The sequence below is a fragment of the Vulpes vulpes genome, chromosome 16, assembly GCF_048418805.1.
Source record: "Vulpes vulpes isolate BD-2025 chromosome 16, VulVul3, whole genome shotgun sequence".
Lineage (NCBI taxonomy): Eukaryota > Metazoa > Chordata > Mammalia > Carnivora > Canidae > Vulpes > Vulpes vulpes.
Window position 1 is genome coordinate 25,016,509 of NC_132795.1, and position 14,402 is coordinate 25,030,910.

At 39.2% G+C, this 14,402-nt stretch overlaps 1 protein-coding gene across 4 annotated transcripts in view; it reads left to right on the plus strand.

The window, feature by feature from the left end:
- Positions 1 to 14,402, plus strand: part of HECW2 (HECT, C2 and WW domain containing E3 ubiquitin protein ligase 2) — a 357,715-nt gene that overhangs the window by 257,536 nt on the left and 85,777 nt on the right. For all 4 annotated transcript variants that reach the window (XM_072741976.1, XM_072741975.1, XM_072741977.1 and 1 more), the window contains one exon: positions 3,838 to 4,023. In XM_072741976.1, coding sequence (XP_072598077.1) covers positions 3,838 to 4,023 — 186 coding nt within the window. The remainder of the gene's footprint in view (positions 1 to 3,837; positions 4,024 to 14,402) is intronic.

Sequence of the window (14,402 nt, forward strand, 5' to 3'; positions counted from 1 at the left end):
TACTAGTAACAGTTGCTGAGTCTCCAACTACTGCTGGTGACTCCACATGCAACAGCTTCCCAGACGGGATCATTCCGTGCTCTACCATCAGACTTCATCACGTTATGAAATAGTTTGTTCTTTCCTAATCAACTTTGGTTTCAGATAGAAAGTCACCTCCACTTATTGCATCTTTTTCTATGAGACCAAAACAAAACAACACCCCTCACTTAGAGCCACCCAACGACCTAGGGAGAATCAAAGGCTCTTCTCCCTTAACCCACAGCTTTGTCAGAGGCAGCTTCCAGGGAGACTGAGCTCTTGTAATCTATTCCCACCTGGTTAGTGTTTCTTGAGTGTTGAGACCCCTCTCATCCGCAGCTCTTGCTCGTTCTGTGTGTCAGTATTTTCACTGCTACTGTGGCCTCTTTGATTTCCAAACTCCACTTTCTGCCTCCAGGGAACGTCTTCCTCCCACCTTTCCCTATAATGTTCCTTCCCATCCTTTTGAATGATGGGACTGTACTCATCTCTGTATCCTTGGGGTTTAGCACAGGGCTTGTGACATAATTAATGAAAGGTTATGAAAACCTTCTTTAGTTAATAGAAAGTGGGATGCTGGCCCACAATCTTCAAAGACCTCAGAAGTAGAAAACAATTTTACTGCTATCATTTATCTGTTAGAACATAGATATGATAGGTATAATCCCTCATATATTCTATTACTTACTTCTACTCTGTATTTTTTTGTGATTTTTATCTCTTCAAAGCAGTTTTACATCCTTTGTTTCATTGGATTTGAGTCTCGTGTACCTATGAAGAAAGCAGACCAGTTATTGTTATTCCGTTTTACAGTTGAGCAAAGATTTAATCTCTGAGGCAGAGATTAAATGATTTTCTTTGTCTCTGTCCATGAGTGACAGGGCTGTGACTAAAATCTTCATTGTAGTTCTGTATGAACTGGAGTATAAATATTCCTTCTGAAATATATGTATATGTATACATACACAGATATACAATTACATATATAGCTATATATTAAAAATATTGTATATACTTAAAAACAAAAAATAAAATAAACATGTATATAAACATACATAAATATGTCACATGTGTATATACCTAAACACATATATAAATAAATATATACATAAACATGTATATATTTAGTACATAAATGTGTATATATTTAGTTCCTTATAAAAATGTATCTGTCTGGAGGGATGTTCCTATTTGCCTTAAGGGTTTTATATGGGCACTTGCAGTCTTGTGCATGTTATTCAGACTCAAACAACCTGTGGTTCCAAAGATCGTTTGCTAGTTACTAATAAGAAATCTTTCTTGCATTTACTTTACTTTAGTAGATGCTTTTTTCACAGATCGCTCGAACTTGGCGCTATGTTCCATGTCTTACTGAGAGGAGAGGAGGAAAATGAGAGGACATAATCAATTATAAGACTGGCCTTAAGTCTCCTGAATGTAAAGTGCTGTGCAACCCCAGGGAATTACTTCCTGCGTGGGGCTGGGACAGGTTCCTTCACCTAATTACTTCTTCTTGACCTAATAAAGTTCTTTTTCTTTTCAGCAGAATGAGGAGCATTTCTGGTGCTCCAGATGAAGCATCAGGATGTGGCCTATTTACTTATATTAATGGGGGGGGGTGGTGGAGGAAGAACTCCAGAGGACCAGGAGATTTACCTATTTAGAACAGTTAGTAGAATGGTTTATCTGGCAGAATTATCCCACAATCATTTGTCCCCAAATAGACTGATCAGGGACTATGACTTGAAAGCTCGTTGCCAACCGCCACTCAAGCTAGTGTGGTCTCCGGCCTCTAAGCTTGCAGTGGCTTCTGTGAAAATACATCAGCAGCACAGAGCCAAATGCAGAAAACAGATGCCTTGCTGATTGTGCATAAAACACCAAGGCAGGGTCAGCCACAGGCTAACCTATTAGTTAGCTAACATTCGTCTCCGACAGCCTTCAACTTCTTTTATTAGTCTCCTTCTCTGCTTTCATGGTATCACTTTCTTACTCTCTCATGCTCTCTAATTGCCCCACGCCCCTGCGTAGGCTTGCCTGCTTTGGCATTGCGCTGCGCTCTGAACCTCACAATTTCTCACAGCCATCAAAACCTCCTCTCATTTAGACTGTCAGGTTGAAATAGAACCTCAAAGTATTTTATACTCCAGTGTACTGAGGAATTAGTGCACTAGTACTGAGGATAGTTCACTGCGGCCTGCCTGCCTGCCTGCCTTCCTGCCTCCCTGCCTTCTTCCTCCCTCCCTTCCTCTCTTCCTTCCTTTTTCCCTTTTGTTTTGATAGGGAAGAAATATTTTAGTAAAAAGTATATGATGATGGAGAAGCAGTCAGGAAAACTATAAACAGTTATTTTATATAGTTGAGGCTGTCAACAGAAACTAACAAATCTCGGTGGCGTAAGCTGACAGAGGTTTGTTTCTCATTCCAAATTGGATTATCAAGGTTCTCTGATCCCTGTCATCACTCAGGAATCCAGGGACCTAGACTGGGGAGCAACCACCATTTCAGACATCACTGGTTGCTATGATAACCGTGCCAAAGGGAAGAAAGCTCTAGAAGGTCTCCCATCATCAATAATTGCTTTGACTGGAACATGACACATCTTGAGGATACTAGACAGACAGGAACGATGTTAACTGTCCTCAGTAACTACCACAGTACTGGGCATAGGAAACACAGTAAATGTTTATTAAAATGAAATTATTTCCAGAGATTCTGATTTCATTTGCCTTTCCTTTGGTCTATCTCAAACTGAAATAAATAACAGAACCCATGAAGTAAAAAGCCTGAAGGCCTCCAGACTCAATCTGGTGGCCCTGATATACTTAAGGTAAGAAGAATCATTTGAATCCATCTGAGAAGAATAGAATTCCAGAATAGATCATTTATACAGTTATTTATTTCCTACTTCTACTTCTTGGCACGTGATATGATGCAATGAGTGTTTGTTGACTAACTTGTATGTGGATGGCCTATGGCTTATGGCTAATTTTTGGAATCCCTTTTAAGTATCATAGAGATGAAGACAATAGCATTTTTCATAAGACAGTCACTTTTTTATGTGGTTGTATAGTGGAGTTTTATTTAACATGCATTTCAACTGTATAAATTCAGCCATATGTGTATATATACATACATACACAACACACACACACACACAGAAAAATAAAAAAAAAATACGTATAAAGCCCGGGCAGGTCTGCCTGCCATCCCATTCACTGAGATTATGCCTCGAAGAAGGTATAAGATGAAAAACTTTTATCTACTGTGGTATCCGTTAAATTTGACTCCCAGTGAGAACAGCTGAGCCCATTGCATGTACTCCCAACATTCAAATAGGTGGCTAAGCATTTTTCTATATGACTTGGCTGCTAAATGATGCCAACTGCTTCGCGTGGCGCTCATCCAGAGACCAGTGATCTCCTGCGGTACTGGAGGAAGAACCAGCTATTTTGGGGCTTGCTGTGAAGATGTATATTTGTATCTGACATGGTGGGACTATGACTGTGTGGTTCTTGCCTGCAACCGAGTTTAGGACCTAACATCTCCTGTAGGATGAGATTCCATAGCAGCATTCTTATTCATTAGAAAACTAGACAGCATCAATGAAGATGCCTTACTTTCTGTAGTCTTTCTATCTTATTTTGATCTAAATATTGTGCTCAGCCTGCTGTTTTCCATGTGTGGGTCTAGAGTAATGTTGATGCTTATATGCCCACTGGAGGATGACGGTATGTGTTCTGATGTCATATGTGTAACATGTGGCTTTTGCAGGTCCCAGGCAGGTTAACATGGGTTCTCCATTCTTTCCTCCAGAGTGCCTACCGCATGTTTACAAACAATACGTGTTTGAAGCACATGATCACCAAAGTCCGGCGGGACACCCACCACTTTGAACGCTACCAGCATAACCGAGATCTTGTGGGATTCCTCAATATGTTCGCCAACAAACAGCTGGAGCTGCCAAGGGGCTGGGAGATGAAACATGATCATCAGGGCAAGGTAACATGAGGGAGTTGCCGTGGGGCAGCTGCTGAGAGTGGGCTCCTTGTGGCTTTGACATTGGCTCAGCCACTCAAGGGAGGGCTGAAAGCCCTTTGAGAGGTGAAACATTCCATGTCCAGGTCCACTTGAAACCTGGACAAGCAGGTTGTTTCCACAAACAGTTACTATGCTCTTCTGAAATGGTGTATGGAGCCAACAGGTGCGAGGGCATTTGTTTGGCGAAGGACTCTCTTTTGCCTGAATATTCTTCTACCTGTAATCTCGCTCCATTTTCTGCTGATTAGAGAAAAGACTTCTTAGGCCAGGATATTTCCTCCTCCTTAGCTTTACGGCTTGTGTTACAGATAGTTTATTTAAAAGTTGTGGTATTGTTTGGGGAAGGTGGCCAGGTCAGCAAGCAACTACACAACTACATTGTGGCCTCAGTGTTGTTGGTTCAGAACCCCGATTTTGTTACCATATTAAACCCACCGCACAGATTAATTCAGGTATGATGAGAAATACAGAACAGTGTCACATAGGCCAGAGTAACCATGTCTACACTATCGTCATAGATAGATGCACCAGAAACCTGGGTTGTGATCAGAAAGTGGTTATAAGTAAGAAATCTAGAATGAGAAAGTAATTTTTACAAGATGTTTCTCGGCTAAGGTTTTATTTATTCAGCTTTGGTTTAGAAACTACTGTGGGCCATGAACTGTTTCAGATCTTTATACATTTCAGCTCCTCACAATAACTAGGTGAGGCAATGCTATTATTATTAATGACATTTACAGATAAGGGGCCCTTGGGTTGAGAATGGTTTGGTGGCTTGCCTGGTGTCACAGGTAAGGGCAGTGACTCAGCTGTGTTCTCACCCACGCAGTCTGCTGCGCAGGTCCATGTTCTTCACCACATAATGCTCTCTGTGTATTGAGTGACCAGCCTCAGTTCTCTTGGCTGTAAGAACACTTGAAATGCATGACTTGAAGGATGGAGGGGATGAAAATGACATGATATTTAAAGTATTTAGCCATGCTTCACTCATTTGTTCAACAAATATTTATAGAGCACCTGTGCAAAATAGATAAGCCAGCCTCCTTCATAGGACTGCCATTTTCATGGAAAGAGATGGAAAACAGACCAAGAGCATGCCAGGTGCTGACCAGTGCTGTGATTTAAAAAAAAATCAGAGGAAGGTGTCTAGAGAAACACAGGAGTGGAGAGTTATTTTATCCAGGTGGCTAGGGAACACCTCCTGGGTAAGGCTAGATGTGGACAGAGACCTGAACAAAGTGATATATATCCATATAAAGGAAAGAGCATTCAAAGCAAATGAAATGTTTAAGTACTTGATAAATGCCATGCTCCCCCAACATAACCTCTAGCAATAGTACCACAGTAGCATCTTATGCATCTTCAGCTCGGCTTCCAGCAATCTTGTCTGAGAATCTATAACCAGCCCAAATGGATGTTACAAAGAGTATGTATTTTTAATGTGTGGGAGGAGCCCTCAGACTCTCAGTGAAACTATTGACTTGATTTCTGTAAATTTTTTTCATAAACCTGTGATTCCTAGCCCAAAGTAGATTAGAAGTCTCAAGCATGAAGTTGAGAACGGATGAAAGAGAATGGATTTGTGATTACGTCCCTTACAGGGAAGCCTTTCCAAGACACCAGAGGCAGGACCACCTGGCACTTCCTGTACTTTCTCCTCCCAGAGAAAGATGTCACGTTGCTGGTATTAAGTTTGGTTCAGCAGCCCGAGAGCCCAATGTTTGTAAACATTCTACTGAGTGGAAGGGCATCAAGGGTCCAAGACAAGACTTTGGGAAATACTGATGGTATTATATCTGGGTATAAAAGAGCAATACCACACCAGGAATTCAGCTCTGTTCTCAACTCTTAACGAGCTCTTATCTGTGTGTGCTCATTAGAGAGCGCTGGATCCAGGGAAACCCAAGTTGAGATAATGTCTCCTTTTAGACTTAACTTGCTGAGTCATAGTGTATCCTTCACTAAAGGAGATCAAGAACTTGTGTATACTCAGTGGGGCAGTCCCTTCCTGCCAGTCATAACTTGCCAGACACACTTCAGGAGAGAGCTGCTTATTAATAATCCCTGGACCTTGAGAAAAGTTTGTGTTACATTTAGGACACTATTTAAGGAGAGTTAGGATGTATTCTTAAGAACCAGTTCTGTCTCACAGCCTTTATAAAAGTTTCCGTAGTTAAATAGAGGTAAACATTATCTCGGCTATGTGAGTAAAAACACTGTCCATTTTGTTCCCTGAGGGTTTCAGACTTACATGGAAGTTTCAACCTAAAGTTGTAGGCATTGTAAAGAACTTTGAGTGCGGGCTGGCAGATGGTTGACCTCTCAGTCTACTGATGGCTTTGCTTTTGAACACTGTCTGGCATGAAAGATAGAGAAGGACCCCCAGCCTTGTGGACAAAATGGATTATCAGACATGCCTGGAAGCTCATCATGTTGGTCTAATCTCTCTGCTTGTGCATTAGAACTTGAATAAGATTCTTAGCTAAGTTGGACCCCTTAACTTAAGCAGGTATATCTCCCTGTGATTCCCACCCCCCCCCCCCCCCAACCCCATTCCTTCCTTTACAAATGACTGGCTTCCAGTGAATGAAAATAAAGGATCATTTGGGAGAGGCTTGTGCTCTATATTGGGCTGCACAGCTTTTGAGTGCATTTTAGAAATCATAGTTCTCATCCTTCAAGGTTGGTAGATTTTCTTCCAGTCTTGACATTTTAGCTTCCCTTTTTAATGATTACTTTGCTTCCAGAATATTTAAAGGGAGTAAACTTTTTTTCCCACTTAACATAACATCAAAAGCTACTAAATACTGCAAAGTTATTTTCCCACAGTGAAGACTGATTCCAGAATTGACATGGAATACGATATCCAAATCCTCAGCTACGTGAAAGGAAATGCTTCTTCTCAGGGGGAATGCTCTCAAATTTAGCTCTTCAGACTTATGAAATCTGGCTCCATCTTCTCTTCTCAAGCGCAACATTTTCTTTTCCTGTTTTCATTTATTTAGTCATTCAGCCACATTCCCATACTTCTGAATGACTCATATATGCATGCCACTGTGATAACAATGATAAAAGCTAACACTCAGTGTAACGTTAGATAGTATGTCACACTGACGGTTTGTAGACACTGTTGTAAGGACTTAGATTAATTCCTGTCTTGCTCACGGCAGCCTTGTCAATAACTGCTGTTTTTAGCCACATTTTTAAGAAGTGGAAACTAAGGCAGAGCATGGTTAAGTGCATGGACTAGGGGCCCACAATTAGAAAGTGATAGAATTGGATTTGAACCCAGGCAGTATAGCTGCAGGCTCCTCTTATCCTGCCTTTTACCAATGAGTAGGGTGGATGGATGTCTTCCAACAATCATAGGGAAGGTAGTAGAAGGTGCTATGGGAGCCTGTGGTAGGATTTCCTACCACTCTTGAGAAGATGGGGGCTTTCAGATGCATCATTGGAGGGCAACTTATAGTATGAGTTGCAGCTAGCAATCCAGACATGAGTAATCAGTTTTTCCTTGGATCCCCACATAATTTCCCTTGCATTGTTCTCATGACATCTATCCACATCTGTCTCATGCTATATTGTTAACATGTTTTATCTTTCCAAGCAGATGATCTCCTTCTTTATTTATTTTTGATTACCTCCTCTTCTATCCCAGTGCCTTTCATATAGAAGGTTCTCAAAACAAGCTTGATACATGAATGAAATTTGTCACCTGTAGTATACCCAGTTTTTGTCATCTCTGCCTTGGACAGATGAAGACTCCCTCCCACCCTTTCCTCCTCCTGTGCTATCACCAGAAATAGCTCCTAGATTTGCTCCATTTGACCTCTGTTAATGTATATGTTGCCTTGGATCTTTCACAATATTTTTTAAACAAGGTAGTGATTAAGCTTGTACTGCACTTTGAGAGTCATTAGTTTTGGGAGAGACTTTTTTTCTAATTATTTAAGGCCAGGGATTTAAATTGGGTGAATTTTCACAAAATTCTAGATCTGGTCTGCTCATTTTGGAAGTTCTAGGACTATTTCATTGCCTCACATAAACGAATAGAAATAAAATATTTCTAATTGACTATTAACTAAACTATAAGAACAATATCAGGCTTGGTAGGTAAGATACTGATGATGATGATGATGACAATGACATTGATGATAACGATGATACCTGCATTTTTTAGACTCATACCATGTGCCAGGCACTGTACTAGGTACTTTCCCATGGGTTAGCTTATTTACACTTCCTGACAATTTATGAGGTAGGTATTATTAGTATTATTCACATTTTACTGAAATTTAGAGATGTTAAATAATGTGTGCAAGCAAGTGAGGAATCCAGGATTTGAACATTATCAGTGTGGCTTTACCACTGTTCTCTACTGAGAGGGATTGCTTTTGGAAATGAGAGATCTGTTGTCATTCCGTGGAGGAAGAGTACCAGGCCAGATGCTGGGGTTTCTAGTGTTCTGGAAGACTGAGACGTATATGTATGACTTGATTAGATCACAGGTGATCTAGCAGAGGACATACCGCCAGAGACACGTACATGGCTTCATGCTTAAATGCCATAGAGTTTTATGTGAGGGGTACATAGAATATTGAAATATATTAATAATTATTATTAGATGCTAGGCTCTGTGTTAGGGATATTATATGAACTCATTTAACTTTCATAATAACCCTATGGAATAGGTTTTGATATAGATGAAGAAACTGAGGCTCAAAGAGGTTGGTTGTGCAAGTAAACTCTTGGAGACAAGCCCATGTCTTTTTATATCCAAGGCCTATAATGGTTTTTCTATATAAGATTAGTCTAGACCTCACTGGCCACTAACCACTTGAGTAACTTAAAATATGTCATTTAGATATCCTGGATCTGAATTTCCTTATCTCTACATATATATAGGTTGATCATCTTTTCATATACCTATTGGTCATTTGTATATCTTCTTTGGAAAAATTGTGTAGTCAAATTCTTTGCCGGGGATCCCTGGGTGGCGCAGTGGTTTGGCGCCTGCCTTTGGCCCAGGGCGCGATCCTGGAGACCCGGGATCGAATCCCACATCAGGCTCCCGGTGCATGGAGCCTGCTTCTTCCTCCGCCTGTGTCTCTGCCTCTCTCTCTCTCTGTGACTATCATAAATAAATAAAAAATTAAAAAAAAATATTAAACTTATAAAAAAAAAAATTCTTTGCCCATTTTTTAATTGGATTATTTGTCTTTGTATTATTGAATTGTGAGAGTTCTTTGTACAATATATTCTGAATACTAGCCCCTTATCAGATACATGCTTTGCAAATATGTTCTCCTGTTCTGTGAGTTGTCTTTTCACTCTCTTGATAGTATTGTTTATAGTACAAAATTTTTAATTTTAATGTAGGCATTTGTTTGTATTTTTTGTTGTTTTTGCTTGTGCTTTTGGTGTCATAGCTAAGAAAACACTACCTAACTTAAAATAATAAAAATTGACTCCTGTGTTTTCTTCTAAGAGGTTCATAGTTTTGGCTCTTACATTTAGCTCTAAGATCCATTTTGAGTTAATTTTTAATATGATATGAGGTAGAGAGTTAAATTTCATTTTTTTGCCTGTGGACATCCAGTTCTAGCACCATCTGTTGAAGACTATTCTTTCTCATTGATATCATTAGTTGTTAGGAAAGTGAAAATCAAAACTATAGTTAGACCACTATAGACCCATTAAATTAGCCATAGAAAATCTAGAAAATAATAAATGTTGGCGAGGATGTGGAGAATTGGAACCCTCCTATATTGCTGGTGGAATGTATGGCCACTTTGGAAACAATTTGACAGCTTCTAAAAAAAAAATGTTGTGTGTAGAGTTGCCACACAATCCAGCAATTCCACAACCATGTATATACCCAAGAGAAAAGAAAATACACCTCCTCATAAAACTTGTACGCAAAGTTTCATAGTAGCATTATTTGAATAGTCGAAGGGTGGAAACAACCCAAATGTCCATCAGCTGATAAAGGGTACATAAATGTGGTAGGTCCAGACAATGGGATATTATTTGACAATACAAAGGAATAAAGGGTTGACACAGTAGGAATGAGCCTTGAAAATGTTTGCTAAGTGAAAGAACTAATCACAAAATATCACACACTATATGATTCCACTTGTGTCAAATGACCAGAATAGTCAAATCTACAGAGACAGAATAGATTGGTGGTTTCCTTGGATTGGAGGTGGGATGGGAACGAATGCTAGTGGGTATGGGGTTTCTTTTGGCAGGAGAAAATGTTCTAAGATTATGGTAATGGTTGCACGACTGAGTGTATATACTAAAAAACACTAAGTAGTACACTTCAAATATTAATTGTATGTATCTGAATTATATTTCAGTAAAGATATTTTAAAAATTAATACATTGGATTAGAGGCAGGCCAAGATTCGTCTTCTTAGCTCCTAGATTCTGTAAATCCTTTATTCTTCAGTTTTGAAGTTTAGATGATATGGTTTGAAATTGGACTTGACATCAAATATGTAATGTGTTTCTTTCTGCATTTGGAAGGGTCTCTTCAAAATTCCACAGTTGTTTTAATCAGTATTTTGTTCCGTTACTTGATTTCTTTAATTATTTTCGTTCTGTAATGTTGGGATTGGCAACTAAGCCAAGTTTTATGCAGGATCATCCTTATGAAACTGTGATCAACATCTGTTTGTTTGTTGGATCTAAGGCCTAGGATTTTCACCTAACATATAGGGCACGTTTTGACTTGTTTCATTTTGAAATGAAACATAAGCAAAGAACGTGGGCCAGTATAAAAAAAAAAATTCTCCTTGCTTCTTATTGTAATAATTCTTAAATTTTTGTACACTCTCAGGAGTGTGAAAAGTAAGGGTAATTTGGGATCTGGATACAGTGTTAATATAAATGTTTTATATTTTTGCAAGAAATATGCATCAATAGTCTTAAAATGTGACTTGTTTAAAATGCTTCTGGTTCTTGGCTAGGTTTGATCATTAGTGTGTGCTCATGGGGATAATATATCTGGAAGACAAATATACACTTTAATAAGGAAAACCAAATGTTATTTAACTTAGGAATACTTCCTTTCTTTCTTTCTCTCTCTCTCTCTCTTTCCTTTTCTTTTCTTTTCTTTCTTTCTTTCTTTCTCTCTCTCTCTCTCTCTCTCTCTCTCTCTCTCTCACTGTCTCTGCCTCTCTTTTTTTCTTTCATCCTTCCCATTGTTAATTTGATGGATTTAAGAAAAGTATGCTGCAGGAGGGTCAGGAGTTCTGGATCCATTACATCTGACCTCTGTGAACTTCAGTTTTCTCTAAAGTGACAGTTAGTAACTTGTCCTTTCCAGCTCCTGGGGCTGGGGGTAGCTTCAACTTAGATAATAGTGGGATTACAAATGGAAGAAAAACAATTAAAATTATAATTATCAGTCATTGATTTAGTATTCCTTGACCTATGGTAGAGAAGATAAAAGCTGTACAGTGACAAACCTCTAGAAACGTATTATTTCGTTTGGAGAAAACAAAGATACAGAATGTACAAATACCTATAAAATAAAATTTTATTTTATTTTTAGCCGGGATTGCTGCTCACCTGGGTATTACTGCTGCCCACCTCACCAAAATCTTGATTTGAATTGTTAACTTAAAGCAAAGTTCTATTTAGTACAATAACTAAAAGTTTCATCAATTTATCATTTCATGAAAATGATAAAGATTTATTGTTAATGGCCAAATCCTTACTGTAATAGGAAATATACAATGGCTTTATAAAGATACACTGTAGGATTAGTCAGCGTCCCATTCCTGCTCTGAGCATACTGCTGACCTCCTTTGACCCTGGTGGTCCAACGAATGGTTTTTTCAAAGTAGGGTTCCTTTTGCTATTGTTCGTTGCTCTCCATGTTGTTCATGACACCGCAGGGCAGTGCGCTCTCACATGTTTGCTCCCGCCTTACAACTGTATAACAACCCAGACCGATCTGTTTTTCTGACATGGTTATTGCATTCATTCTGGTAGATTTGTTCTCTGGCTGGATCAGTTGCCTCTACTCTGGTGGTTACATTCTCCATCAGCCATGGTCATGAAACTAAGATTTGCAAATATCCTCAGCAAGATAAGTAACTTTCTCCTTAGAAGTGGAGTTGAAATCAGATCCCTTTGCAAAAAATCATTCACTTCCTGTGTAAAGCCACTACACATCCCTCCTCCAGACTGCTTTATCCCTAATGCTTCTCATATGGACTATAAAAGAATGTGCAGTGTGCACTGGTATAGCGTCTGCAATGGTCCAGTGCAGAATGACTTATTTCTGGCAGGGGCTACGTGGAAAGTCTTCATAGCCAAGGTAGGATTAGAATAGAACCTTGAATGGTGAGCAGGATTTTGATAAAAAGGGTTTATGGAGAAGAGAAAATAGGGGATGAGGAGGAAAAACACCCAAAGTAAAGTCATGAAGACAGAAATATACCAGGTAGGTATGTTTGATTCCTATGAAGAAGTGATGGGCAAATTTTAAGAGACTCTGTGTAAGCTGTGTTTTCGGTGTGTGCTTGTGTGTGTGTTACACACGAGAGCTAATGGCGTAAATTCTAATCTAAATCCTGGCAGGCTAGAGACCCAAGAAGAGCCTATGTTTCAGTCTGAGTCTGGAAGCCAGAAAACACCAATATCCCAATTCAGTTAGACAGACGGATTTACATCTTCTCAGCCTTTTTGTTCTGTAGAGCTCTTCAGTTGATTGGGTGACGCCTGCCCACATTAGGGAGAGCAGTCTGCTTAACTTTATCTACTGATTCAAATATTAACCTTATCTGGAAACACACTCACAGACGCACCCATAGTGTCTGGCCAAATGTCTGGGTATCTGGTGGCCCAGTAAAATTGACATATAAAATGAACCATCAGGGGTGCCTGAGTGGCTGAGTCAGTTAAGTGTCTGCCTTCAGCTCAGGTCATGATCCTGGGGTCTTGGGATATAACCCCTCAATGTGCTCTTGGCTCAGGCAGGAGCCTGCTTCTCCTTCTCCTCTGCTGCTCCCCCTGCTTGTGCAAGAATTCATGAGCTCTCTCTCTCTGTCAGATAAAAAAAATTAAAAATAAATACATGCATAAATAAGTAACACAAACCATCACAGACTCATGTCAGTGAGTATTATCAGTAGACTCCCTAATGCAGAGGGTTAAGGATAACAGGAGAATGATGTAAAATGGCATGAATAATTAGAAAAATACTATAAAGCTCATTATTTCTTCAGTTCACATAATGGGCTTATCATTTGGTTTAATTTTTAGAAAAGAATGTTCCAGATATTCAATATGGAATAACTTTTTCCCCCGTCTCTTTGTTTTGTACTCTCAAACATGCAGTGTTATTTTCCCCAAGTCATTCTACATGGGCCTAAATTGAAATACTAATAAACTTGGAATTTTAAAAGTAATATATCATAAACATCATTTTTTAAAAAGATTTTATTTATTTATTCATGAGACAGAGAGAGAGAGAGAGGCAGAGACACAGGCAGAGGGAGAAGCAGGATCCATGCAGGGAGCCAGATATGGGACTCGATCTCAGGTTTCCAGGATCAGGCCCTGGGCTGAAGGCCATGCTAAACCGCTGAGCCACCTGGACTGCCCCATAAACATCATTTTAAAAATAACAATTGCAAAATGCTACTCATCTTTTTATTTTAAAGGGAAATGTCTTTTCCCATAGTTTCTTGTGTTTTTCTATATAAATCATATGCTATACCCCCTAGCTAAATTGACATCCATTTCTGTATCCAAACTTGGTAACCCTAGAGCTTTGTAACTTTGGATATCAGATTGGAGGTTTGAGTTAGCAGAATGATCGAAATACCCAACTTAGATTACCATGGCAAGTAGCAGTTATGGTTACGAGGATAGATTTTTTAGAAGAAAACAAATATTTGTACAGTGAAAGTTACCACAATTTGAGCCTACTTAAGGATTCTCATTTTACCAGACCAGAATAGCCAACGTGGCTACAGAAGTTGACCTAGTGATGACACAGATTTCGGTTGTATCCCACAGGAAGCCACAATTTATTGGGTCAAGTTCATCCCAATGAGTAAAATGCAACTTAATATTTGGAAGTCTCCAGTGAATCCCTATAATACCTTAGGATAAGCTCTACACTTTGAAAATCATGCTTTTTGTTAGTTTGATGACTACATTTGTTATTTTTGTGGCACATCTCTTTGTTTTGAAACAGTACCTGTTTGTGGTGGTTACCTGATTTAATAACCTGAAGTTACACAGCAATCTAGGTGGAGATGGAATTAAGTTCTAAACTTGTAAATAACGTGGATTTTAAATGATCTCTTGCTGAGTTT